This window comes from Stenella coeruleoalba, assembly GCF_951394435.1.
Source record: "Stenella coeruleoalba genome assembly, chromosome: 14".
NCBI lineage: Eukaryota > Metazoa > Chordata > Mammalia > Artiodactyla > Delphinidae > Stenella > Stenella coeruleoalba.
Window position 1 is genome coordinate 12,715,672 of NC_137160.1, and position 25,252 is coordinate 12,740,923.

Consider the following 25,252-nt stretch of genomic DNA (forward strand, 5'->3'; position numbering starts at 1 on the left):
CGCGTTTCACCTTTCTCAGGAGCAGTCAGGCTGTCCTCTTAGCTGGACCTTCTGACCTTCACCTCCTTATCTCTAGGCAGATACTTACGTGGCCGCTTCCACTTGATTTCTCAGTTCGGGATCAGGTACTAGCTCTGCTCTGAAGGATGAGGATGGAGCTCTCCTTTTTCCACCCTGTCCCACCTGCTCACACCCGCCTCTCCTCCATCCCCACCCTCCCTTTTTAGTGATATTGTGATTTTGGTTAGATCTGTATTGAGATAACCATCCTTAGGGCTATTTAAATGCTCTTCACAGCTGAGCTATGTAATGCGCATAACTAATTTTCCTTTCTTATACAACCTTTTGTTTTCCCTGAAACTATTGTTGGCCTTTTTTATGTATTATTTCTGTGTATTATTCCTAATGACTGTCTTCATCTCCTCTCAGAAATATCAGATACTCTGTCAGTTTCACCACTGGAAGGAATGCCTCCTGGTGCCTTCTGACCTGCCTGTCAGGAGTGGCTGCCCCCAGTCAGGTGCTTAGCTGACCGCGGCCTCCCCTTCACGGTCATCCTGGGGGACCCGTCTGCCTCTCTTGGGTATTGGGTCCCCTGCCTTCTGCGTCACAGGACATTGCCTTTCTTTGTTGACACCGCTCTCTTTGGCTGTTTACCTCTTATGGTAGCTTCCTAAAAAAAGGGTGCTGGGGAGGCAAATTTTTTGAGGCTTTGTGTATCTGAAACTATTTCTTTTTAAAATTTCCACGTACCGGTGTTGTAGTGAGAGTTCTTTAGTGGAAAGAGTGAAAATTAATGGATATGGTTAATTGCTGTCTTAACCCTGAAATAGTAATTGCCCTCTTTCAGTTGGTTGTCTGCCCTGGTACGGAGTGCGCGGTGGAGGCCGGCCCTGGGCTTTCTCACCACAGTGCTCTCAGCACCTAGTGTAGGGTCTGCCTTTTATGATCAGAACATAAACCTTAAACCAAAAAGCCTTGATTGTAGCTTGGTTACTTGAGGTGCTGCACTGCATCTACCCTAGCTCAGAGAACCCCAAGACTACTAAGAATCCCTATTTTGTTCTTTGTATAATTTGCATATATTAACTGGACAAATGTTTTGTCGTTACCTGTCTGGCAGGCCCTGTGCTGCCCAGTGGCTCAGAGCAGACAACTTCTGTTCTCCGTGTTCTGCTGGCACTTACAAAGTTTTCCTTACACGTACTCATCCTTGGAGCGGATTGGAAGATGCGTCTTAGAAACTATTTATCAGAGACATAGCCTAAAATCCCTTGACATGGATGATTGTGTCGTCCTGTTGCATGAGCTCAAAGGTCTCTTTGTCTTGCAGGTAGTCACCATGGGCCTCTTCCGTACGATTGCTTTGTTTTACCTTGGAAGCTTCGACAGTATAGTTCGTCGCTGCATGATGCAGAGAGCGAAATCTGAAATTGCAGACAAAACTGCCTAATTCTTATCCCTTGGAAAAAGACTTTCTAAATAATTTGACCAGCTTGCTGCTAAACGGGACGCAGTTTTTGGCCTGCAGACATTCATGTCTTGCTTTCGAATCTGTGAGGTTGGACCAGTGCTCTTCAGAAACCTGGCTGCAAGCAGGGGGATAGACGTTCAACTCCAGAGAATATTATTAATACTATGCAAATTTGGAGCAGGAGACCACTTGATTCTCCGAGGCGGAGAAGTGATGGTAAGGGAATTCATAGCGTGTGAGCAGGGTAAATGACAGGATTCCAGAGTGATCACTGAAAATTTTTTTCTATTTATTCTTTTTTTTCCCTGGTAGAGATCAAGTCCAGAAATGTACTTTCCAAGCACTTTTTTTAACCTTTCATGAGAGGCAGTTTATGGGTTCCTGGGGCCTTTTTCTTTTTTTCTTTTTTTTCTTTTTAACTTGGTGTATTTTATTCCAGATGCATTTTATACATTGCCGCTGTGTCTGAGTGCATAGTAACGTCCCTCACTTACTCTGTTGCTGGTGGACTCTCGTGGCTTCTCTCTCTTTGATCCCATAAAACTACAAGGGGGATGGGAGAGGGCAATGCAGTGGAACAAAGGAGATAAATATTTTCCAGTCGGAAAAAATAATGCTTTCTTGTCTTCTTTAGACTCAAATGCTTAGGGCACTGTTCATTTTTCATTCACTGGGAAAGGCAGGCTCCTAAAATGTTTTCTGAAGAGAAGTCAAATCTTAGAAGCTTAAAAGTTTACAATTTCTTCAATAGCCATGATGACCTGAAGCTCACCCATGCCATTGTAGTGTCTTATTCTTCCCATGTCTTCCTTTCCAATTTTGCTTATACTGCTATAATATTTTTGTAAAAAAAAAAAGAGAAGACCAGTTTTTTTGACTTGACTTTTTAAATTAATTAATGAATTTATTAAAGCAAATGAAAAACTTAGAAAGCGTGACCTTTGTCTCCTCGTAGCATATATGTAGCTTTTAAGAAAGGGTGATGATAGCATGTTTCAGTTTTATTCATTAAGAAAAAACATGTAGGACGACAAGACCGATGTTGAAGATACTCGTTTTTGAAATAAAATGATCACCCTGTTCTTCCTATGACTCTCCCACTGACCCTGAGAACATCCTCTCTGTACCACATGTTAAGAAAGCCCAGCCATCACTCTCACCGTAGAGACCTGGGAATCCCGTTGGTCCCCTGAGTTTTGTTTCGAGATGCCATGCTCCGTTGTCCATTGGTTGGATTTCCACAGCAAGTGCCTCTGTTGAGTTTTAGCCACCGCCACCTGCTTTGCTCTGTCATTGTATGTGTTCCTCTGACTTGAGGGCAGTCACCTCCATTGTAACGCTGTGTCCCCTCCCCTCTGCATACACAGTAAGTTTATACATTACCACCTTCCAGTTCCTTTTGGGGAGGAAAGACCACTGCTTTTGAAGAAGAAACTTTTTTTTATTGTTTAAAAAAAACAACACAAAAGGTTGTTTCGGTAACAGTACAAAACAATACAATTCTACAAAAGATTAAAGACCTAAAAATTATTGCAAATCTTTTTTGCTTTTGAGTTTTTGAACTCTTGACTTTAAAATGACTTAATTTTTACAAAGTAGGATGTCTAATGGCTTTAATCCATGGTGTCTTTTTAAAAGACATGAGAATGGCACATTTTCAAACACTGACAAAGACAGAAGAAATTATTATTTAATATATAAGGTGCTTGGGATGACTTCATTGCAGTTTATGGGAGTGGTTTGAACCCATAATGGTTTCATGAATCTTTCAGCCTTAGAGAGCCATCATCTGCAACGTTGAGTCATATCGGGCAGCCTCTGAAAGGGAGTAAAGGCTATGTTCTCCTAATTCATGGATACAAATTAATAGCTGGGTGCTTCTCAATTTTATTCTTTTCTCATAAATGTTTCTCGAATGTTGGCACCTTCTACTGAAGGTCTATATTAAAATCTAGTCCCAGGTGATGCCTCATTTAATAAAATTAACTATTTTGCAATAGTTATTTCAATATACATTTCTCAAGGTATCCTCAGAGAGAACACTGTGACTCCAGGTCACCTACTGCATTAACAAATTTGCAATGCCCTGTTCCACGGTGGGGAGATATCCCCAACCCAAATGAAGCTCAGGCATGAGAGCAGATCTGTGGAGGTTATAGTATCAGGGAATGGGGCTGCTTTGTCAGAGACGGCAAAGGTCTACATTCTTATAACCAAAAAGCTTTGAAAACTGAGGTGTTCCTTTTTTTCTCCCTAAATTTGGTGCCATAATTCATTTGGTAGCAAAACCTGACTTGAACTGACTTGAGATTATTATAGTTTTTATTTATGCCACTCCATGGGCTGTTCATTAATTTTGTCCGAAGAAATACCAATGAGTTTGACTTACAGGGATTGCCCCAGACTCTGTGGAGATGTTTTGTAATATCCAGTATATGCCCCATACTACCTTTTTAAATGCAAAAAAAAAAAAAATGATGAATTCTGAAACACATCTGACCTGAAGGGCTTTGGATGAGGGATTGTGGACACTTAAGCAGCATCACATAACGATCTGGCTTCATCCAAACCATGAAAATATTACAAGGCAAATTCTATTTTTTATCCTTTTTGGCTCAATTCTTGTACAACCTTTTTTTTATACCGACTTGCTTTTTGCTCAGGGGAAGAAGAGAAAGCCTGAGTCAGATTGTTAGGGAAACTACTGGCTTTTTTTTAAGGATTACATTGATTCCACACTTTCTATTGTACCCAGAAGTGGGTATGTCTTACTTGTGGCAGAAGAAGTTCAATCATAATTCTGTTGAAATGTGGGTTCTCTCTGTGTGAGACATAGGTTATTATGTGAGTTTCAGTTCCAAGTGTCTGCCTCTGCTAGGTTGGGGTGTACTGTTTTATTATAATGTATTTGTGAGTATATTTATTTTAAAATGCTTAACGTTACTCAGCCTTAGAAATTCCAAAATATGTTCAAGGACCCTCTATCATTGAAAAAGGTGTAGAAACAATTCTCATTTATTTTTACAAAAACAAAGTCAAGAGAGTTGTTCTTTATGTTTTAAAATTTAACTTTCACACCTGAAAGGAGAAGAAACTAAAAATGCTGTTAGTGATGGTCCCTTTATACGAACACATATATGTTTAATTATGTCTCTATTTGGATCTGTTAAGCCATATGTTGTTGATTCTTAGAAGTAAACATTTGAGAGACCATTTCTAATATTTAGATGACAAGAGCATTTTGATCACAGTTGCTTAGATGCAAAGAATTGTATGTCTTTGTCTTTCTAGAAGTCAATACCATAATAATTTTTTTTCTTACTGAATTGTATCATCAACAGATTTAATTTTATTACATCATATTCCACTTTAAACGTGTCTTAACTCACTTGAGGACACTTAAAAGATTCACACTTTTTGACATAAAATGTTTTGAATCTTTCTCATTTCCTTATCTTCTTAGTGACTCAGCTTTGAAAAAATACCTACTAACCATAACCTTCCATATTCTGGACTAAATCTTGTTTAGTTCAGACCAGTGATGGCAGATTTGGTATTTTGAAGAGGAGGTAATAGCTATTATATTTTACACTTGCTTGATATGACAACTCTAAAGACATTTTTAAACTGTTAAGAGTGCCTATGGCTATTTTGATATATATTAGAACCTGTGTTTGCTACTTTAGAAGCTTTTGTGGCAGAATTGTAACCTGATTTTCATATCTTGTATTTCTGAATCACAACAAGAAATAAATGGGGAACACGCTTTACAGATTCAAAAACTTCTTTTTTAGCAATGTCCATTTTTTTAAAGAGATGTTTAAACAAAACACAAACCTCTTTCATAATGTTATCCTAACCTTGCATCTTAAACACTTGACAAGGCTTGATTTATATCACTTTTTTAGGAAGTAATATGTTCACGGTAAGTATTTCGTATTCTGGGCCCTCGTTTCAAATGTGTTCAGTGTTTGTTTGACTCCAGTGTGGGATATATGAGTCAAAGAGTAAGAAATGTGGAATTTAATAAAATTTCTTAAGTAATTATGTTTCAGACACAAATAAATTGATTTCCCATACTTTAAACCTTCATATTCCAACAATGAAATATCTCCTAGACTCTTGAAGGGCATAGAAGAGAGATACGGGAAAGGACACGCCTTAGTATTTATTTCTCCGTCCTTAAGTAGAAAAATTTTGGTCACATTGAGAAGAGATGCTTTGGATGTCTTGATTGGCAAACTTAACCTGTCTTTAAATTTGAGCAACTTATATATGTAAATGGTATAGATATCACTTCTATAATTTTTTATGTTTGGACGTTTAAAAAGAGAAACATTTCCTGACCTCTGTTCCACTCCTGATTTTATACACCCCATTTTTCCTCCTTCAACATGTATTTATTGAGTGCTTGTGACGAGCTCGGTATCCAGGCGCCAGGGATATGACTTTGCATAAACAATCTGTCCCTCCCTTGTGGCAATTACATTTCTTATTTCCCTCCCCCCTTCGTCCCTCTGAAGGCTCTTACAAGCCTTACGAGAGGAAGGGGAACCACTCCCCATTCCTTTCTTCAGGCCTCTGAATTTTATGCCACAATTATTTGAATGCCAGGCACTATTCTAGGCTGGGAATGCACAAAGGCAAATATGGTCCCTGCCCTCAAATAGTTTATAATCTAGGGAGAAAGACACACGTCAGAAATTACATGGTGATCCAACAATAGCTATGATTAAGGTATCATAACATTTGAAAACGTAACCCGTGCTAGTCACTGTTGTGAGTGCTTTGCATTTTACTCATTTAAATCATCCACTAACCCTACCAGTGGTACCTTTATATCCCCATGTTATAAATGAGGGCACAGGCACAGAGCGGGTGTAAGTAACTAGGTTAGGGTCGCGGCTGCAAAGCGATGAAGCCAGGATCCACACCAGTTTTCTGTCTTCGAAGCTCCTAGCCTGCGTACGAAACCTCTTCTAATGGCATAAGTGGAATCCTAGGACTGCCCAGGATAGTCGGGGATGATCTCACAGTGGAGAAAGTTGTTGAGGTAAACCTTGAGGGATGAGTATGAATTTGCCACAGGAAAGTCGGGTTCCTTTCAGGGAGATGAGCAGATGTGCAAAGGCAAAAGACACGCGAGATCTTGGCGTATTCCAGAAAGCACATAGAGGTGATGTGGCTACAAGAAGGGAAAGTGGAAGGATTGGGTGGGTGTCCAGGGGGTAGGCTTGGGTCACATCATCCCATGCACAGGAGTTGAGATTTCGGCCTCTGAAGAGCTTTGAGCAGAAATATGAAATGGCAAGATTTAGAAAGATCATGGTTCCCTTTGAAATTCAGGCGTTGCTGAGCCCTTGCGCCTTGGAATAAACATTTCTCATTACTTTGGAAAAAAACATATTAAGATAGAAGATAAACATATTGTTAAGGGTTGAATTGTGTGTCCTCAAAAGATGTTGATGTCCTAATCCCCAGTACCTGTGGATGTGACCTTATTTGGGAATGGGGTCTTCATAGATATAACCAAGTTAAGATGAGGTTATTAGGGTCCTAATCCAATGTGACTGGTGACCTCATAAAAATAGGAGAAAACAGAGACACACAGGGAGAATGCCACAGGAGGACGGCAGTACAGATCGGAGAGAAGCAGCTGCAAGCCAAAGATTGCCAGCCCCCAACGAAAGCTAGAAAGAGGTAAGGAAAGATTTCTCCCCAGAGCCTTCAGAGGAGCATGGCCCTACTGACACCTTGATTTTGGACTTTGAGCTTCCAGAAGTGTGGGAGAATAAATTTCTGCTTTAAGCCACCCAGTTTGTGGTACTTTGTTACTGCAGCTCTAGATAACAAACATATTAACCTTGATTTTTCTAAATGTGTTCATCAACAGTTAATGTCTGGGAGACACTGTGCTCTGTGCTAAAGCGTATAAGAGAATAAACATTAGTTGTGGAACATAAGAATGTATATTCTTTGCCTGTTTCCCCTCAATACTATGGTGTTTCGTGTCAATCCAACAAGAGCAGTAAACATTTGAAACGTATAAGACAAGTTCCTAATCTCAGTTGATTCACTTTAAATGCCAAGTCATTAATTTGAAAGGAAAAAATTGCCACGAGTGAGTTTATTGTGCTTTCCTTTGTAAACCACACGTAAACGTTATTTGCTGGCTGTTAAACTTGCGCAACAGAATGACTTCCTTGCACTTCGTTGCTTGGTTTCAAAAGTTGTTGCTTGGGGCTTCCCTGGTGGTGCAGTGGTTGAGAGTCCACCTGCCGATACAGGGGACACGGGTTCGTTTCCCGGTCCGGGAAGATCCCCACATGCCGTGGAGCGGCTGGGCCCGTGAGCCATGGCCGCTGAGCCTGTGCGTCCAGAGCCTGTGCTCTGCAATGGGAGAGGCCACAACAGTGAGAGGCCCGTGTATCGCAAAAAAAAAAAAGTTGTTGCTTAATGATTCCAAACATTTTTTTGAGGCTTAGGACCCACCAAAAATTAGCCAGATGGGTTTTTCAGTTAAACCAAGGCTTGTTGGTTTAGATTTGGTAAAAGAGTTTCCTGATGAGGACAAGGATGGTTTGAGAGCACACAGTGGATTACTTGGATGCGATCACATTTACAGAAGAGGGGCTCTGGAGCAGAAATGAGTCAGGAACAGTACTACTGTTAGTATTACTAGTAACTAATGCTAATAGGGAATTAGTATTATAATAATAACATTATTTTATAATGTTTGCCAACAACATGTGTAAACTGTCTTAAAGCATATGGCCCTATTTAAAGTAAGAGTTTGTAGTATATAAGATACTTATGTCAATTATATCTCAATAAAGTTGGAAACAATAATGTAGAAGATACTTGAAATTGGAAATTAGTGTTTTGGATTGCTTATCTAGGCCTGTGGGATGTTATTTTTTAAGCAGTTTCTTTTTCTTTTCTGCAGGCTATCTGCTTGTTTTTACTCTCCCTACTCAGTTCATTTTGTTGATGGATTTATTTTCATGTCAGTTTGCCTAAATGGTTTGGGGTCATGTTTTATATTTTTAACTCTTTCATCTTACCTATTAGGTGTCAGTTCCCTCTCAGTAAACACTGTATTTCTATCCTTGTTTTAAATAAAAATTTTAATAGTTGGGAAGATTTGATATATACCTATATTAAATATTAGTATTTATGTTCAGGTTAGAATAATGTCCTTTTTGAATTTCATAAACTTTGGGAAGATTTATATTGGTGATGGATGAAGAGAACCTTCTGAATGATACTGTTAAACATCAACCAGTAGGTGGCAAAAACTGGCAATAAAAAGCTTTTTGTTTGGCAGATTGGAGAATAAAGAAGGGAAACACAGGCCTTTCAGACCCTTGGTACAATCTCCATTCCCTGCATCTTGTTCTTTTCTCTTCCCGGTGCCACCCTACTGCTAGAAGCCAGCCAGGCAAAACCACGAAAAGGACCATCCATTGGCTCTAAGTGGAAGACGTCTTGGGAAGTGAAAAGCCCACAGTGCCTACATTTTGAAGGTTATCGGAAGGTCTCTAGATTCACACCTAGGACTCCTGACTCAGACCAGTGCTCCCTCCGCTAGCTCACCGATACTCACAGACAAATAGTTAAGTCACACACCTCCAAGGAATACTTGTCCTTACATTTTGGGTGGACTCTAATAAGCATGCAATCTGAATGGAGGAACGGTTTCACTCTTTTGATCGAAAGAGTATCCAGAACATTCCTAGGGAATATATAGCCTTAGTCAAGGAATAATGCAGACCTGTCTGGAGAATGTTTGGTTATGGTCAAGATGCCACTTAAGTGTGGAGGAATCTGTAAAGTGAGGCTCTGTGGAGTAAAGGAGAAAAAAAGGCAGCTTTCCTTTTTCTGGGAATGGGATATCTGTTCCCTTCTGGTCTCCCTCTTTGCAGAAGTAGTCTTTTTTCCAGCTCTGGCCTCTCATTTCCTCACTGACATGCTAGGTCTCAAGCACTAAGGCTTTCAATTCCTCTTAAGTAATTTTGGGGGGTTAGGACAAGGTTCTGAGGAGATCCCTAAACCATGATGTGTGGCATTAACACGGGCTTCTGCTATTCTGTGAAAACATATATCCAGGTCAGTCTATACCCAGTGTCTCTCTCCAGGCCAGCACACCTCCCTGCCACTGCCATGGATAAAAGGGGACTTTGTTACAGCAGTTGGAAGGCGAGAAGGACCACCTTCCTTCATTCCCTCTTGCCTGGATAAGACATTTGTACCAGGCACCCATTCCTATATGCAAGAGGTTGGCATGTTGGCCGATTGTATTTGATAAAATGAAGAAATGAAAATAATTTGCCGTGCTTATTTTGCCACAGAATGAATGCTTTGATTTTAGACTAGGAAAGAGACAAAATATAGTGTGAGAACATATTTGTACACATGGCAGTACTCACTTGTCATGTTTCTATGACCTCAACAGGCCAGTGTCCCTATATGTTTGTACTTGAGTCCTATTAGGTGAGCCGCCGTGCTAATTTTTTCCTGGCACTTTATTTGTCAGACTCTTAGAGATAAAAATAAACACGTGCAACTTGTTTGCCCTATGTGCTTTTCTCCTGGGAGCTATTCATCCTGGTGAATTTTTTATAAAAAATGTGTACATATGTATGTGTAATATATAGGTTTGTGTATGTATAGATAACTCGAGAAGGTGCGAACATCTAAGATTGGCTGCTAGGCGACCGCGGAGGCCTTTAGAAACCCACCCACCCTGGCTGGGGGTCTGCGGGCCTGAAAGTTGCCCCGTAGCCCCCAGTGGCGTCCAGCCCTCACCCAGTGCCGAAATTGTTAGGAGCAGAGGAAAAGCATTTACTTAACCACTCGAAAGCCCTTGGTATCCCTCACTAAGCCCTCGGCCGCGCCACTGAGAGCTCTGTGTGGCCTCGGTCACGGATGGTGTCTCCGGAGTGTATGTTGTGCGTGGACACCTAGGAAGCAGCTTGCACGTAAACACGATGCTTGGGGCTTCCCTCGCGGATGAACGTGCAGCGTCGCCTCTCTTGATGGGAGGGCAGCGCTGAGGCCCCTGGTAACACGATGTGTGGACACACACACACACACACACGCACGCACACACCGCGCGCGCGCACGGCTAGAAACGGTCGAAGTCCTTGGTAACACGATGTGTGGACGCGGACACACACACACACACACACACACACACCCCGCGCGCGCACGGCTAGGAAGGGTCGAAGCGATTCCCGGCGCTCTTCCAGCTCTTTTTTTGTCGGCGTCCCCCCCAGCTCCTGGCCCCGGCAGCCGCCCGACCGGCCGCGTGCGGCTCCCCGGGCGCCCCCGGCCCCTCGCGGGCCCCGGAGACTCCGAGCGCGCGCCGGGCCCGTCGCAGGCCCGACGAGGCCCCTGGCACACCCACCGCGCCGCGGCCGCGCGGGAGGCCTGCGCCGCCCGCGCCACCCACCGGCCGGGCCCAGCGGGCGGGCGCAGCGGGCGGGGGCCGTCCCGGGCGCTCCCTCCCCGGCCGCGGGCCTGCGCGCCATGAGTCCCCGGCGGGGCGCGCCACTCCCGGGCCGGCCGCGGCTCCTTTAACCCGGCAAGGGGAGCGGGGCGGAGGGCGCGGAGGGGGCGGAGGGGGCGGCGGGGCGGCACCGAGGAGGGCTCTTTCTTTCTTCTTTTTTTGAATGAACCGTGTGACGTACGAACAGGAAACCAGTCGGTTCGAGAGGAGAATGAAGAGGCCAGGCCCCCCCGCGCCGCGCCCGCCCCCTTCCTCCTCGCGCCCGCCCCCGCCCCCGCCCGCCGCGCTCCCGCCCGTCGCTCTCGGTTTCCCCGCCGAGCCGCCGCCGCCGCCGCAGCCGCCAGCGAAGGTGCCGGGCGCCGGGCCCTCCCCGCCGGCGCGGCCGTCATCGCCCGGAGCGGGTGCGCGGCGGGAGCGCGGGGGAGGCGGGCGCCGCCAGCGCCGCCGCGCAGGACAGGAGGAGGAGAAAGGGTGCGCAGCCCGGAGGCGGGGTGCGCCGGTGGGGTGCAGCGGAAGAGGGGGTCCAGGGGGGAGAACTTCGTAGCAGTCATCCTTTTTAGGAAAAGAGGGAAAAAATAAAGCCCTCCCCCACCACGTCCTTCTCCCCAGCCCTCGCCGCACCACACACAGCGCGGGCTTCTCGCGCTCGGCACCGGCGGGCCGGGCGCGTCCAGCCTTCATTTATCAAGCAGCTTTTCGGAAAATGCATTCGCTGTTCGGAGTTTAATCAGAGGAGGATTCCTGCCCCCGTCCCCGGCTCGTCCACCGGCCCCCGGTCCCTGTCTCTCTCCTGTGGAGGCGTGAAGCGGTCCCGCGGACAGAGATCCATGTCTGTGCCCGCGCGTGTGTGTGCGCGTGTAAATTGCCGAGAGGGGGAAAATCACAGGACTTCTGCAAATACTGGACTGAAAATTGTAATTCATCTGCCGCCGCCGCTGCCTTTCTTTGCTCGTGCTCTTGAGATCTCCGGTTGGGATTCCTACGGATTGACATTTCTGTGAAGAAGTCTGGGAATCAAACTGGAAATTCTCCTAATTTTTACACCCTCCGCCCCCAACTCCTGATTCATTTGGAAGTTTCACAGCAGCTATCACTGGAGAGTTCTGAAGATTGATGGAATCTTTGCCTTATGCATTTGTTTTCACAGAAAAGGAAACTTGACAGAGGATCATGCTGTCCTGAAAAAATACAAGTAAGTTCTTTGCACAGGAAATGGGTTTCATGTAACTTTCAGTGGAAACAGTTGAGATTTTAACTTTAAGTGCATTTGAGTAAGTTTAATTTCCAGGCAGTTTATTATATTATTTTCAGCTGTGTAACTTGTAGTGTGTGTGCCCTGCTTTCACCCACTGTATAAAGGGAAATGCACCTGATTTTGACTGATTAGTTTTTTTAACCTTTCAGCATCACGGAGGAAGTAGACTGATATTAACAATAATTAATAATGTGCCTCATGAAATAAAGATCCGAAAGGAATTTAAATAAAAATTTCCTGCATCTCATGCCAAGAGGGAAACACCAGAATCAAGTGTTCCGCATGACTGAAGACACCCCCTCATCCAAGAATGCAAAGCACATCCAATAAAATAGCTGGATTATAACTATTCTTCTCTCGTGCGGGGCCGTGGGGCGGGAAGCGGGGGCGAGAGGTGCTGTTGGTACCCGGCTGCTTTTCCGTGGGGGAAGGATGGCGCACGCTGGGAGAACAGGGTATGATAACCGGGAGATAGTGATGAAGTACATCCACTATAAGCTGTCGCAGAGGGGCTACGAGTGGGATGCCGGAGTCGCGGGCGCCACGTCCCCGGGGGCCGCCCCCGCGCCGGGCATCTTCTCCTCCCAGCCTGGGAGCACCCCAGCGCCATCCAGGACCTCCCCGCCGCCGCCCCAGACCGCTCCCGCCGCCCCCGCCGGGGGGCCTGCGCTCAGCCCCGTGCCACCTGTGGTCCACCTGACCCTGCGCCAGGCCGGTGATGATTTTTCTCGTCGCTACCGCCGCGACTTCGCCGAGATGTCCAGCCAGCTGCACCTGACGCCCTTCACCGCGAGGGGACGCTTTGCCACGGTGGTGGAGGAGCTCTTCAGGGATGGAGTGAACTGGGGGAGGATCGTGGCCTTCTTTGAGTTCGGTGGGGTCATGTGTGTGGAGAGCGTCAACCGGGAGATGTCCCCCCTGGTGGACAACATCGCCCTGTGGATGACTGAGTACCTGAACCGACACCTGCACACCTGGATCCAGGATAACGGAGGCTGGGTAGGTGCATGTCTGATTGAATGTGAGTCTGGGCTGGACCTCTCGGGTCTGTGATGCGGAGGTTGGAGTCTGGGTGGGCTACTGGGCCAAGGGAGACCGATGAGCCAATGAAATAATATCAGGGTTGTGGCCTCCCTCCCTCTTTCCCTGTACAGAGGTCTCCCTGCCAACCCAACTGTGATCATTGCTTCCCGGCAAAATTGTTTCCCTTGCTTGCCAGACATTGAGGTTCAAAGATCCAGCCTTTGCTGTTCAGTAGGATCTTGGGGTAAATGGCATCCCTTCAGGGTTTCTCAAACTGGGGGTCCAAGGATCCCCCTCATCACGGTACCTGGCCTGAGTAGCCTGTTGAAATGGGACATTTCAGGGACAACTCATAAACTAGATGCCAGGCTGGGCCCTGGCAATCCGCATCAGAAATAAGCTCCCCTGGGGGTTTCTTCTTTGTACTAAAATTTGAGAACCATCCAGTTGGAAGAGCAGACTCCCCCAGGGGACCAAGGGCATGCCTTTTCTGACTCACTTGGTAAGATCTACCCAAAGAGGAAAACCAGTGTAGCCCCTTTCCCTGGAACACCTGGATGTTTGTAAAGAGGTAAGCTGTGACAGAATTTGCGTTGGCTGCGTACCTTGTGTTCTATTTCTATAACTTGTGTGTGATTTTGAGGTTTACTGGAATTTTAGTATCTTCTACTTTTCACCACCTAGAATCCACGTGATTTGGTGGTCCCCTCTGCTGGCAAAACTTGCATCTAGAGTATCTATATAAAGTGTAGAAGAATTGATTCGTAGCTGTGGATTCTCATGCTCTGGCTTTAGTTGAAGTGATTGATGCCTGTATTTTTGAAGAACATCTGTGAACTGTTTTTTTTCTGGTACTGTTGTGCTAGATAGAGCCTCTATCATGTCGCCATAAAGTTCTTTTTGTGTGTGTGGTTCTTTGGGGGAGGGGTACAGATCCTAAGACTGAAGAAGTGTAATTGACATCTACACTTTATATCTGAAGTGATTAATTTGTGAAAAAGTGCAAGAGGAATTAATTCTTGTCTTTTAATCTGAAGAGCTGTCTTTGAAAAAGGATACAATTCGTGCTTCCTTTCACAGTCTCTAGGGAGAATTACTAATGTTATTATTTTATAGGACCTAACAGGAGCAAAAAGCTTAGAAGTCACTACAGGTGTATTCGATTTCAAGAAGCACATTACATACTTTACTACAGTTTACAAAGTGTGCTAATGGTAAGGGGCCAAAATGAGAAAAGCCCAAGAAAAGTAGATGACTGACATGAACATCTGATCCTACTTGACCAAAGTTGACAAAATATTGATGCCACTGTTCAGTGTTTAAAAGTAAAACATCCCCATTTAATCTCTAAAATTTAAATGCTTTTTGTGAATTGTTTGTTTTTCAAGATCTCATATTATCAGATCTTTAGTAATTCTTGAAGAATTCAGTGAAGTGTGTAAAGAATAGTTTTGTTAAATGTTTGGTTAAGTAGGTGGTTTTATTTTTAACCACCATAACCAAAGAGGTAGGGACTTCCAGACGCCAAAAGGATCATTTTAAGACCAAAGTAGAACTAATATAACAGTTTGACTATTACATATTTTTGTGAAAATAATTTAAAAAATTTTCTTTCTAGTTGAAAGAAATCCATGGTGGTAACTGTCATGTGTCAAGTAATTTAATAAAAAGATGGGAAATGGAGACATATGTTTATGATAGAAATTAAGATATAATCTTGATCTTTATTGTCGAGTTGTGGTATATTAACATCTCATACAGTTGAATTTTCTTTTTAAGTGAAGGCTCACCTTTTCCTCCCTTCCAAATAGAGTTTTCTTAGTAGAGCCTATCTTTGTGGTCAACAGGTATCTGAGGTTGATAAATGCAGAGGCTACATTTTATGATGCCAAACCACAATGACGTACCGTAGAACATGATAAACTTTTTTTGGACAAAACCTCTTATAGTAAAAATAAATCATATAGAAGCACAAATAGCTGATGGTAAAATGTGTAGCTTTCAGGACAACCTATAGATGGATGACTAGGAAAGCAGAGGACTTTGGCAAAAAAAAAAAAAGTATATATCAGGAAATGCAATCATAAGTGTCCACTTTGGAATCATAAAAGTGGTAGTACTCGAGAGCCTGACGTACTTCTCCTTTCAAAGGTGCATCATGAACCTACATTTTTATTTTGAGCGTTTGGCATACAGACAGATTTTCCTCCAAATTTGCACCAATCAGTGTTGCATCTCTAATAATATGTTGCGTCTTGCAGTGTAAAGGACTCAGTAAGGATGGTAAAATTTCAGAAGAGAGCTAGCACATTCTTTTAACGTTGGACAATGTTGTACTTGTACTGTTTACAGGGCTTGGTGGATCAGCTCATCTACTGAATCTATTCTTACGGGGGCTTTAGATTCTAAGTCACATTTTTTTTCTTTGCTGCTGCTACTTCTGAGGCCGAGGAAACACAGTTTGCATTCCATGTTCCATAACTTGGAGAAAGCAGGGCCTTGGATGATAGGTGTCTGAAAGATGGTCCTAGAAGTCTACAAATTATATAAAGACTAAAGAAGAGTTGGCGGTGGAGTGGAGTATGGCTTTATTCCTAAGTCTGAATAAGGCTTCCAGAGGGAGGCAGTTCTAGATGTCTGAGACCCTGCCACTCCAAGTGTGGCTCAGGGACCAGCAGCCTGGGCGTCACCTGGGAGCTTCTTAGAGATGCAGAGTCTCAGGTCCCGCCCCAGAGCTTCTGAGTCAGAATCTGTGGTTCGCACGTCTACAGGTGTTTGTGTGCACGTGAGAGTTAGAGATGCTGGCTGCCCTCACCGACCATCGATTCTCGTGGACGCCTTTTAGGAAAAACGGCAATCTGGGATGGATGCTACAGTGTACCTTTCCAGTGGCCCCGTGGGTCCATAATATTACCTAGGATGCTGAATATTTCCCATGTGTCCGCTAGAGTGATCTGACCCTTGGAAGAAATAGACTGGAATGCAAGAGAGACAGGAGAGAAATTGTTATAAGCTCCATCCTCTCAAGAATGTTTTGCGTGGTAGCTATACAATTTGTGTTGGCATTACAGACCCCATGAAAGTAAGATAGCTTTTCTACTCCAGTTAAAGACAGGAAATTTAGCTCTTTTAATAGCTCTGTTTGGTATTGTTTGATCCCCTTGTAACACAGTTCAAATTCTGTAAATGAGTTTAGGGGCCCTGAGACCGCTTCATGACCAAGGGGCTCTTGAAAGCAGAGGGTTGAGATTTGGGGAAGTTGATGGTGAATGAACATTGATCGCGCCCTCTGAACTGAGAAATGTGACAACATTTCGCTTCATGTCTTAGGAGAGAGTGAGATGTTTGACAGCTGCAAGAATGACATGCCATAACGTGGATATTGGGTTCATTCTGTTGATGACATGGTGGTGCGACTTCTTTTGTGTGTTTGTCATTTGGTCTTTGTGGTTTAGGAAGACAGGAACTTACTTCTCCACATCCAGTAGAGGTTGGCTTCCTTTTTATTAGTTGGTCAGCAAGCAGTTTCTCTTTTCTGTACATAGTCCACATCCACCCAAACGTTTGATTAACTGGAAAGCAATACTCTTCTCAGGCCAGTGTACAAAATACATGAAAAAACATCAGTTTTCTAGTGGCTGAGTTTCAGCTGCTTATAGCTAATTTTGGCAACAAAATGATAGGATTAAAAATAGCCTGAAGATGATCCAGTCTTAAATAATATATTTAATGATGAACTTTCCTTGGGAAAGTGCATCTCCCTGCCTGCTAAGAATCACATGACCCCTTTCAGTAATTTATTTTGTAGAGAAAGATACATTATTGCTCCTAGAGTTTGCAGTTATGTGCTGTTGAGCGATTGCTTTTGGGGACTTTCGTAAAATTTTATAGTTCACTCAGTTCTCTTTTCTGTTTTAGGGCCTTTGTTGCTGTTTAATGTTGGTGGAAAACATGGCTTTCTTCTGTGCATCCTGTTACTTTTAGCTGTGCTTTCTAGTGAGAACTGATTGATCTCTTTAGCAATCCTTGATTGAACCGGTACATTTCAGAATTGCTAAATGTTATTAGGCTACACAGCACACCAGGTAACAGAAAGCCACAGATTTTTTTTTTTTTTAAGCCAAACTCTTAAATAGTTTTTCTTTATCTCGACTCCCAGTCCTAGTCAGCTTTTTGGAGGATGATAAACCGACTCATAAAGCAGGTGTGCGGTGCTGTGTGTATTAATGGTGGTCTCTCCCACTCAGCACGTCCCCGCACCCATTTCTGAGGTCATCCATCGTGTCTTCGCCAAGACTTTAGCAAAGCAGTATTTCAGCAGAAGTGCATTTGTGCTGCAAAAACAACACTGTATTTGTAGTGTACAAGTAAAAAGGTTTTTTTTTTTTCCCACAGAGATATATCGTATTTGAGGTTCAATTCAAACAAAATCAGTGCTTGACGTTGAAACGTGGTTAACGATGAGAGTCAGCCAAGGACGGAGACAGTTATTCAACAAACATGACTGCAAGTCTTCTATGTGCCCGGCCCTGGGTTAGTTTGGGGGTCCAGGGAGGAAGGCTTTTCCCCTGCTCTGGATGCCCTCACAGACCAGGGCTGGAGATGTCGTTGTGAACTCAGTTGCCACACAGCCTGATAAAATGATTCTAAACTCTCAGATTTAGAGGGAAAAAGAAGAAACAAAACAAAACAAAACAAAACCCTAAGGATGTGTTATTTTGCATACACTTCAATCTTTGTCTGAAAAAGTTATTTCTAACCATATGGTTGTTCATGTGTGCATTAGGCCTGATTTAACTAGGAAGAGAAATATAGATGATTTAAAAAATACTGTGTTACACGGACGTACGCTTAAGAGAACTGAAAGGCAGGGGGAGTTCCCTTGGTAAACATTTACCCATTAGGTGCTCTTTCTACATATTATGAAGACTTAATAAACACTAGCCTGCAGTTTTTAAAGTATTTCGTTAATATTTCTTTTTTGGTAAAAGACACCCGAGACTCTGATGAGGTTGATTAGAATAGATTAATTTGACGAACTATCTTTCTTAAATCATTCTGGCATGCAGACAAGTCCAAGTCGATTTGAACCAGAACAGGGGAGAGATTAAAACAGAACCTTTTGTTTTGGTTTGGTTTTAGGTTCTCGCACTGTTCTGTTTATTAAGAGGCTTCTCTTCCAAAACGCTACTTAGAGAAATTCCTAGTCCACTGAGACATTTGTGTTCCTGAAGAGCAGGTGTTTACCATCTAACATCTTTTATGCGTGGTCCTCTTTCTCTAAATGGAGGTTGTTAAACTTTTGAAGTTACGACAAAGCCATTTTCATTTCTAAAAGTATTTTCGTAGATGGCTGCGTGTTCTGATCTGTGCTCGATTTTGTAGTGCCAACACGATTTCTCTGCTCTTTATTTGCCAGACAAAAGATAAACCCAGCTGTCCTTCAGTGAGAATGATGACGGAATGATTGTTTCTCCAAAGCCGTGTGGGCTTTCTCGCCCGGGACCCTCCCCACTCCCGCCAACCTCCATCACTGACCCCTACCTGCCCATCACCCCACCACAGGGAGACCTTCAAGGGGTAGCTCCTTGTCACCTTGCAACATGTTAAGGGTGGGATTCACCTGAAGGAAAGAGCATTATGTCTAGATAACCAGCAAGAGGGGGCAGAAAAGGGGTCTGCCCAAGCTGGAATATTATAACCCTTACTCCAATCTTGCTAGAGGCAACCGGGCAAGGAAAAATTCTGTCATCAGATATGATGCTTTCCCTCCAGAGATCATAAATTCCAACGCTGTGCAGGGAAAACATAGAATCTGCTGGAAGAGTTTGTACTAGCTCTGATCTCTGCAATGTGAGAGTAGAGTGAGGGTTATACTCTAGCCTTAGATAAAGTTTGACTAACTAAACAACTAAAATAGCTTATACTAAAGATTACTTCCCCAAACGCCCTCTTAAACACGTTAGAAAGAGAATCTCCCTGACATGCTGGCATGGCCATTGGTAGCAGTTACAAAAGCACTAAGGGCTACTTGGCTGATTTTCTTAGGCGATGGACCAGATTCTACAAGCAATTTCACTGGCATCAGTATTTCCATTCTGCTCCTTGTTTTGCCTTCAGAATTTCAGGGATGGAGCCATATCCCATTTTTAGTTAATAATTGGCTAATCAGCTCTCTGGAGCTTCAGCGTAATGAGTCAGAAGCTTATGACTGCCCCCACTCTCCTTCCTACTCTGTCTCCTGAAACTAGCCCAACGACCCACTGTGTCAAGTGAAGCTTAAATTTTCCAAGGGAGATTTTACCATTGAGACCAATACATCTTTCTTGTGACAGTTCCAATGACTGTATTTCTCTATTTTTTAACTGTCTTTTCTTAAGCTGGGAAAGAATATGGAGAGTTTATGACTTCTAATGCTTGGAGCACCAAACAAGGCATGAATGTTGCAGGTTGGCTTTTCTTGACTTTTTCTAACTCTTCTACACAAATACTAAGATTTCTTCTGCTTTACAGTACGATGAATGTCATACCTATGTATTACCTTTGAAATTCAATTGCAGCCGAATATTCTACTGAGATGCATTAGAATTTTCAAAGGGAATATGGGACAAAAACTTAGTCTTCTTAGTTCAGTGCCTTCTTACAATTAGCATAGGAATAAAATTAATTACAAATTATATCATCATCTTTACATATTGATATTTTATCTCTTTGGAAAAAAAGAAAGTCTATAAAGGATGCCAGTTGGCACCTGTAAGTCTAAAATTTCAGGACTATCTCCTGTTTTCCTTTTTTTTTTAACATCTTTATTGGAGTATAATTGCTTTACAATGGTGTGTTAGTTTCTGCTGTATAACAAAGTGAATCAGCTATACGTATACATATATCCCCATGTCCCCTCCCTCTTGTGTCTCCCTCCCACCCTCCCTATCCCACCCCTCTAGGTGGTCACAAAGCACCGAGCTGACCTCCTTGTGCTATGCAGCTGCATTCTACTAGCTAGCTATTTTACATTTGGTAGTGTATATATGTCCATGCCACTCTCTCACTTTGTCCTAGCTTACCCTTCCCACTCCCTGTGTCCTCAAGTCCATTCTCTACGTCTGCGTCTTTATTCCTGTCCTGCCCCTAGGCTCCTCAGAACCTTTTTTTTTTTTTTTTAGATTCCATATATATGCGTTAGCATATGGTATTTGTTTTTCTCTTTCTGACTTACTTCACTCTGTATGACAGACTCTAGGTCCATCCACCTCACTACAGATAACTCAATTTCATTTCATTTTACGGCTGAGTAATATTCCATTGTATATAGGTGCCACATCTTCTTTATCCATTCATCTGTCGATGGACACTTAGGTTGCTTCCATGTCCCGGCTATTGTAAACAGAACTGCAATGAACATTGTGGTACATGACTCTTTTTGAATTATGGTTTTCTCAGGGTATATGCCCAGTAGTGGCATTGCGGGGTCCTATGGTAGTTCTATTTTTAGTTTTTTTTTTTTTTTTTTTTTTGCGGTACGCAGGCCTCTCACTGCGTGGCCTCTCCCGTTGCAGAGCACAGGCTCCGGACGCGCAGGCTCAGGGGCCATGGCTCACGGGCCCAGCCGCTCTGCGGCATGTAGGATCTTCCCAGACCGGGGAACGAGCCACACATCCCCTGCATCGGCAGGCGGACTCTCAACCACTGCGCCACCAGGGAAGCCCTATTTTTAGTTTTTTAAGGAACCTCCATACTGTTCTCCATAGGGGCTGTATCAAGTTACATTCCCACCAACAGTGCAAGAGGGTTCCCTTTTCTCCGCACCCTCTCCAGCATTTATTGTTTGTAGATATTTTGATGATGGCCATTCTGACTGGTGTGAGGTGATACCTTATTGTAGATTTGATTTGCATTTCTCTAATGATTAGTGATGTTGAGCATCTCTTCATGTGTTTGTTGGCAATCTGGATATCTTTGGAGAAATGTCTATTTAGGTCTTCTGCCCATTTTGGGATTGGGTTGTTTGTTTTTTTGATATTCAGGTGCATGAGCTGCTTGTAAATGTTGGAGATTAATCCTTTGTCAGTTGCTTCATTTGCAAATATTTTCTCCCATTCTGAGGGTTGTCTTTTCATCTTATTTATGGTTTCCTTTCCTGTGCAAAAGGTTTTAAGTTTCATTAGGTCCTATTTGTTTATTTTTGTTTTTATTTCCATTTCTTTAGGAGGTGGGTCAAAAAGGATCTTGCTGTGATTTATGTCATAGAGTATTCTGCCTGTGTTTTGCTCTAAGAGTTTTGTAGTGTCTGGCCTTACATTTAGGTCTTTAATCCATTTTGAGTTTATTTTTGGGTGTGGTGTTAGGGAGTGTTCTAATTTCATTCTTTTACATGTAGCTGTCCAGTTTTCCCAGCACCACTTGTTGAAGAGGCTGTCTTTTCACTATTGTATATTCTTGCATCCCTTATCAAAGATAAGGTGACCATATGTGCGTGGGTTTATCTCTGGGCTTTCTATCCTGTTCCATTGATCTATATTTCTGTTTTTGTGCCAGTACCATACTGTTTTGATTACTGTAGCTTTTTAGTATAGTCTGAAGTCAAGGAGCCTGATTCCTGCAGCTCTGTTTTCCTTTCTCAAGCTTGCTTTGGCTATTCGGGGTCTTTTGTGTTTCCATACAAATTGTGACATTTTTTGTTCTAGTTCTGTGAAAAATGCCAGTGGTAGTTTGATAGGGATTGCATTGAATCTGTAGATTGCTTTGGGTATTATAGTCATTTTCACAATATTGATTCTTCCAATCCAAGAACATGGTATATCTCTCCGTCTGTTTGTATCATCTTTAATTTCTTTCATCAGTGTCTTATAATTTTTTGCATTCAAGCCTTTTGTCTCCTTAGGTAGGTTTATTCCTGGATATTTTATTCTTTTTGTTGCAGTGGTAAATGGGAGTGTTCCCTTAATTTCTCTTTCAGATTTTTCATCATTAGTGTATAGGAATGCAAGAGATTTCTGTGCATTAATTTTGTCTCCTGCTACTTTACCACATTCATTGATTAGCTCTAGTGCTTTTCTGGTAGCATCGTTAGGATTCTCTATGTATAGTATCATGTCATCTGCAAACAGTGACAGCTTTACTTCTTTTCCAATTTGGATTCCTTTTATTTATTTTTCTTCTCTGATTGCTGTGGCTAAAACTTCCAAAACTATGTTGAATAATAACGGTGAGAGTGGACAGCCTTGTCTTGTTCCTGATCTTAGAGGGAATGGTATCAGTTTTTCACCATTGAGAACGATGTTGGCTGTGGATTTGTCATATATGGCCTTTACTATATTCAGGTAAGTTCCCTCTGTGCCTACTTTCTGGAGGGTTTCTATCATAAATGGATGTTGAATTTTGTCAAAAGCTTTCTCTGCATCTCTTGAGATGATCATATGGTTTTTCTCCTTTAATTTGTTAATATGGTGTATCATGTTGATTGATTTTCATATATTGAAGAATCCTTGTATTCCTGGGATAAACCCCACTTGATCATGGTGTATGATCCTTTTAATATGCTGTTGGATTCTGTTTGCTAGTATTTTGTTGAGGATTTTTGCATCTATGTTCATCAGTGATATTGGCCTGTAGCTTTCTTTCTTTGTGACATCTTTGTCTGGTTTTGGTATCAGAGTGATGATGGCCTCATAGAATGAGTTTGAGAGTGTTCCTCTCTGTTCTATATTTTGAAAGAGTTTGAGAAGGATAGGTGTTAGCTCTTCTCTAAATGTTTGATAGAATTCTCCTGTGAAGCCATCTGGTCCTGGGCTTTTGTTTGTTGGAAGATTTTTAAACACAGTCTCAATTTCAGTGCTTGTTTATTCTGTTTATTCCTTGTTCAGCCTCAGAAGGATGTGCTTTTCTAAGAATTTGTCCATTTCTTCCACGTTGTCCATTTTATTGGCATAGAGCTGCTTGTAGTAATCTTTCATGATCCTTTGTATTTCTGCAGTGTCAGTTGTTACTTCTCCTTTTTCATTTCTAATTCTGTTGATTTGAGTGTTCTCCCTTTTTTTCTTGATGAGTCTGGCTAATAGTTTTTAAATTTTGTTTTTCTTCTCAAAGAACCATCTTTTAATTTTATTGATCTTTGCTATTGTTTCCTTCATTTCTTTTTCATTTATTTCTGATCTGATCTTTATGATTTCTTTCCTTCTGCTAACTTTGGGGCTTTTTTGTTCTTCTTTCTCTAATTGCTTTAGGTATAAGGTTAGGTTGTTTATTTGAGATGTTTCTTGTTTCTTGAGGTAGGATTGTATTACTATAAACTTCCCTCTGAGAACTGTTTTTGCTGCATCCCATAGGTTTTGGGTCGTCGTGTTTTCATTGTCATTTGTTTCTGGGTATTTTTTTATTTTCTCTGATTTCTTCAGTGATCTCTTGGTTATTTAGTAGTGTATTGTTTAGCCTCCATGTGTTTGTTATTTTTACAGATTTTTTCCTGTAGTTGATACCTAGTCTCATAGCGTTGTGGTCCGAAAAGATACTTGATACGATTTCAATTTTCCCAAATTTACCAAGGCTTGATTTGTGACCCAAGATATGATCTATCCTGGAGAATGTTCCATGAGCAATTGAGAAGAAAGTGTATTCTGTTGTTTTTGGATGGAATGTCCTATAAATATCAATTATGTCCATCTTGTTTAATGTGTCATTTAAAACTTGTGTTTCCTTGTTTATTTTCATTTTGGATGATCTGTCCATTGGTGAAAATGGGGTGTTAAAGGCCCCTACTGTGATTGTGTTACTGTCGCTTTCCCCTTTTATGGCTGTTAGCATTTGCCTTATGTATTGAGGTGTTCCTATGTTGGGTGCATAAATATTTACAATTGTTATATCTTCTTCTTGGATTGATACCTTGATCATTATGTAGTGTCCTTCTTAGTCTCTTGTAATAGTCTTTATTTTTAACTCTATTTTGTCTGATACAAGAATTGCTACTCCAGCTTTCTTTTGATTTCCATTTGCATGCAATATCTTTTTCCATCCTTTCACTTTCAGTCTGTATGTGTCCCTAGGTCTGAAGTGGGTCTCTTGTAGACAGCACATATATGGGTCTTGTTTTTGTATCCATTCAGCCAGTCTGTGTCTTTTGGTTGGGACATTTAATCCATTTACATTTAAGGTAGTTATCGATATGTATATTCCTATTACCATTTTCTTAATTGTTTTGGGTTTGTTATTGTAGGTCTTTTCCTTCTCTTGTGTTTCCTGCCTAGAGAAGTTCCTTTAGCATTTGTTGTAGAGCTGGTTTGGTGGTGCTGAATTCCCTTAGCTTTTGCTTGTCTGTAAAGGTTTTAATTTCTCCGTTGAATCTGAATGAGATCCTTGCTAGGTAGAGTAATCTTGGTTGTAGGTTTTTCCCTTTCATCACTTTAAATATGTCCTGCCACTCCCTTCTGGCTTGCAGAGTTTCTGCTGAAAGATCAGCTGTTAACCTTATGGGGGTTCCCTTGTATTTTATTTGTTGTTTTTCCCTTGCTGCTTTTAATATTTTTTCTTTGTAGGTGATTTTTGATAGTTTGATTAATATGTGTTTTGGCATGTTTCTCCTTGGGTTTATACTGTATTGGACTCTCTGCGCTTCCTGGACTTGATATACTATTTCCTTTCCCATGTTAGGGAAATTTTCAACTATAATCTCTTCAAATATTTTCTCAGTCCCTTTCTTCTTCTCTTCCTCTTCTGGGACCCCTATAATTCGAATGTTGGTGCATTTAATGTTGTCCCAGAGGTCTCTGAGACTGTCCTCAATTCTTTTCATTCTCTTTTCTTTATTCTGCTCTGTGGTCGTTATTTCCACTATTTTATTTTCCAGGTCACTTATCCGTTCTTCTGCCTCAGTTATTCTGTTATTGATTCCTTCTAGAGAATTTTTCATTTCACTTACTGTGTTGTTCATCACTGTTTGTTTGCTCATTAGTTCTTCTTGGTCCTTGTTAAATGTTTCTTGTATTTTCTCCATTCT

At 42.3% G+C, this 25,252-nt stretch overlaps 2 protein-coding genes across 4 annotated transcripts in view; both read left to right on the forward strand.

Annotated features, from left to right (window-relative positions):
• Positions 1–5,488, forward strand: part of KDSR (3-ketodihydrosphingosine reductase) — a 39,753-nt gene extending 34,265 nt beyond the window's left edge. Inside the window, exon 10 of the mRNA XM_079941715.1 lies at positions 1,334–5,488. Within this exon, the coding sequence (XP_079797841.1) occupies positions 1,334–1,453 (120 nt within the window). The 3' untranslated portion in view covers positions 1,454–5,488. The remainder of the gene's footprint in view (positions 1–1,333) is intronic.
• A 5,864-nt stretch (positions 5,489–11,352) lies between these two features.
• The window catches only part of BCL2 (BCL2 apoptosis regulator), a 183,078-nt gene continuing 169,178 nt past the window's right edge, over positions 11,353–25,252 (forward strand). The window contains exons 1-2 of one of the 3 annotated variants that reach the window (XR_013831401.1): positions 11,353–12,177; positions 12,390–13,834. Coding sequence is in view for 2 of the 3 variants with exons in the window: in XM_079943242.1 (XP_079799368.1) it covers positions 12,673–13,239 (567 nt within the window). In the remaining variant the exon portion in view is untranslated. Of the gene's footprint in view, positions 13,835–25,252 lie in introns of all 3 variants that reach the window. The other 2 variants (XM_079943242.1, XM_079943243.1) reach the window with 2 other exon arrangements.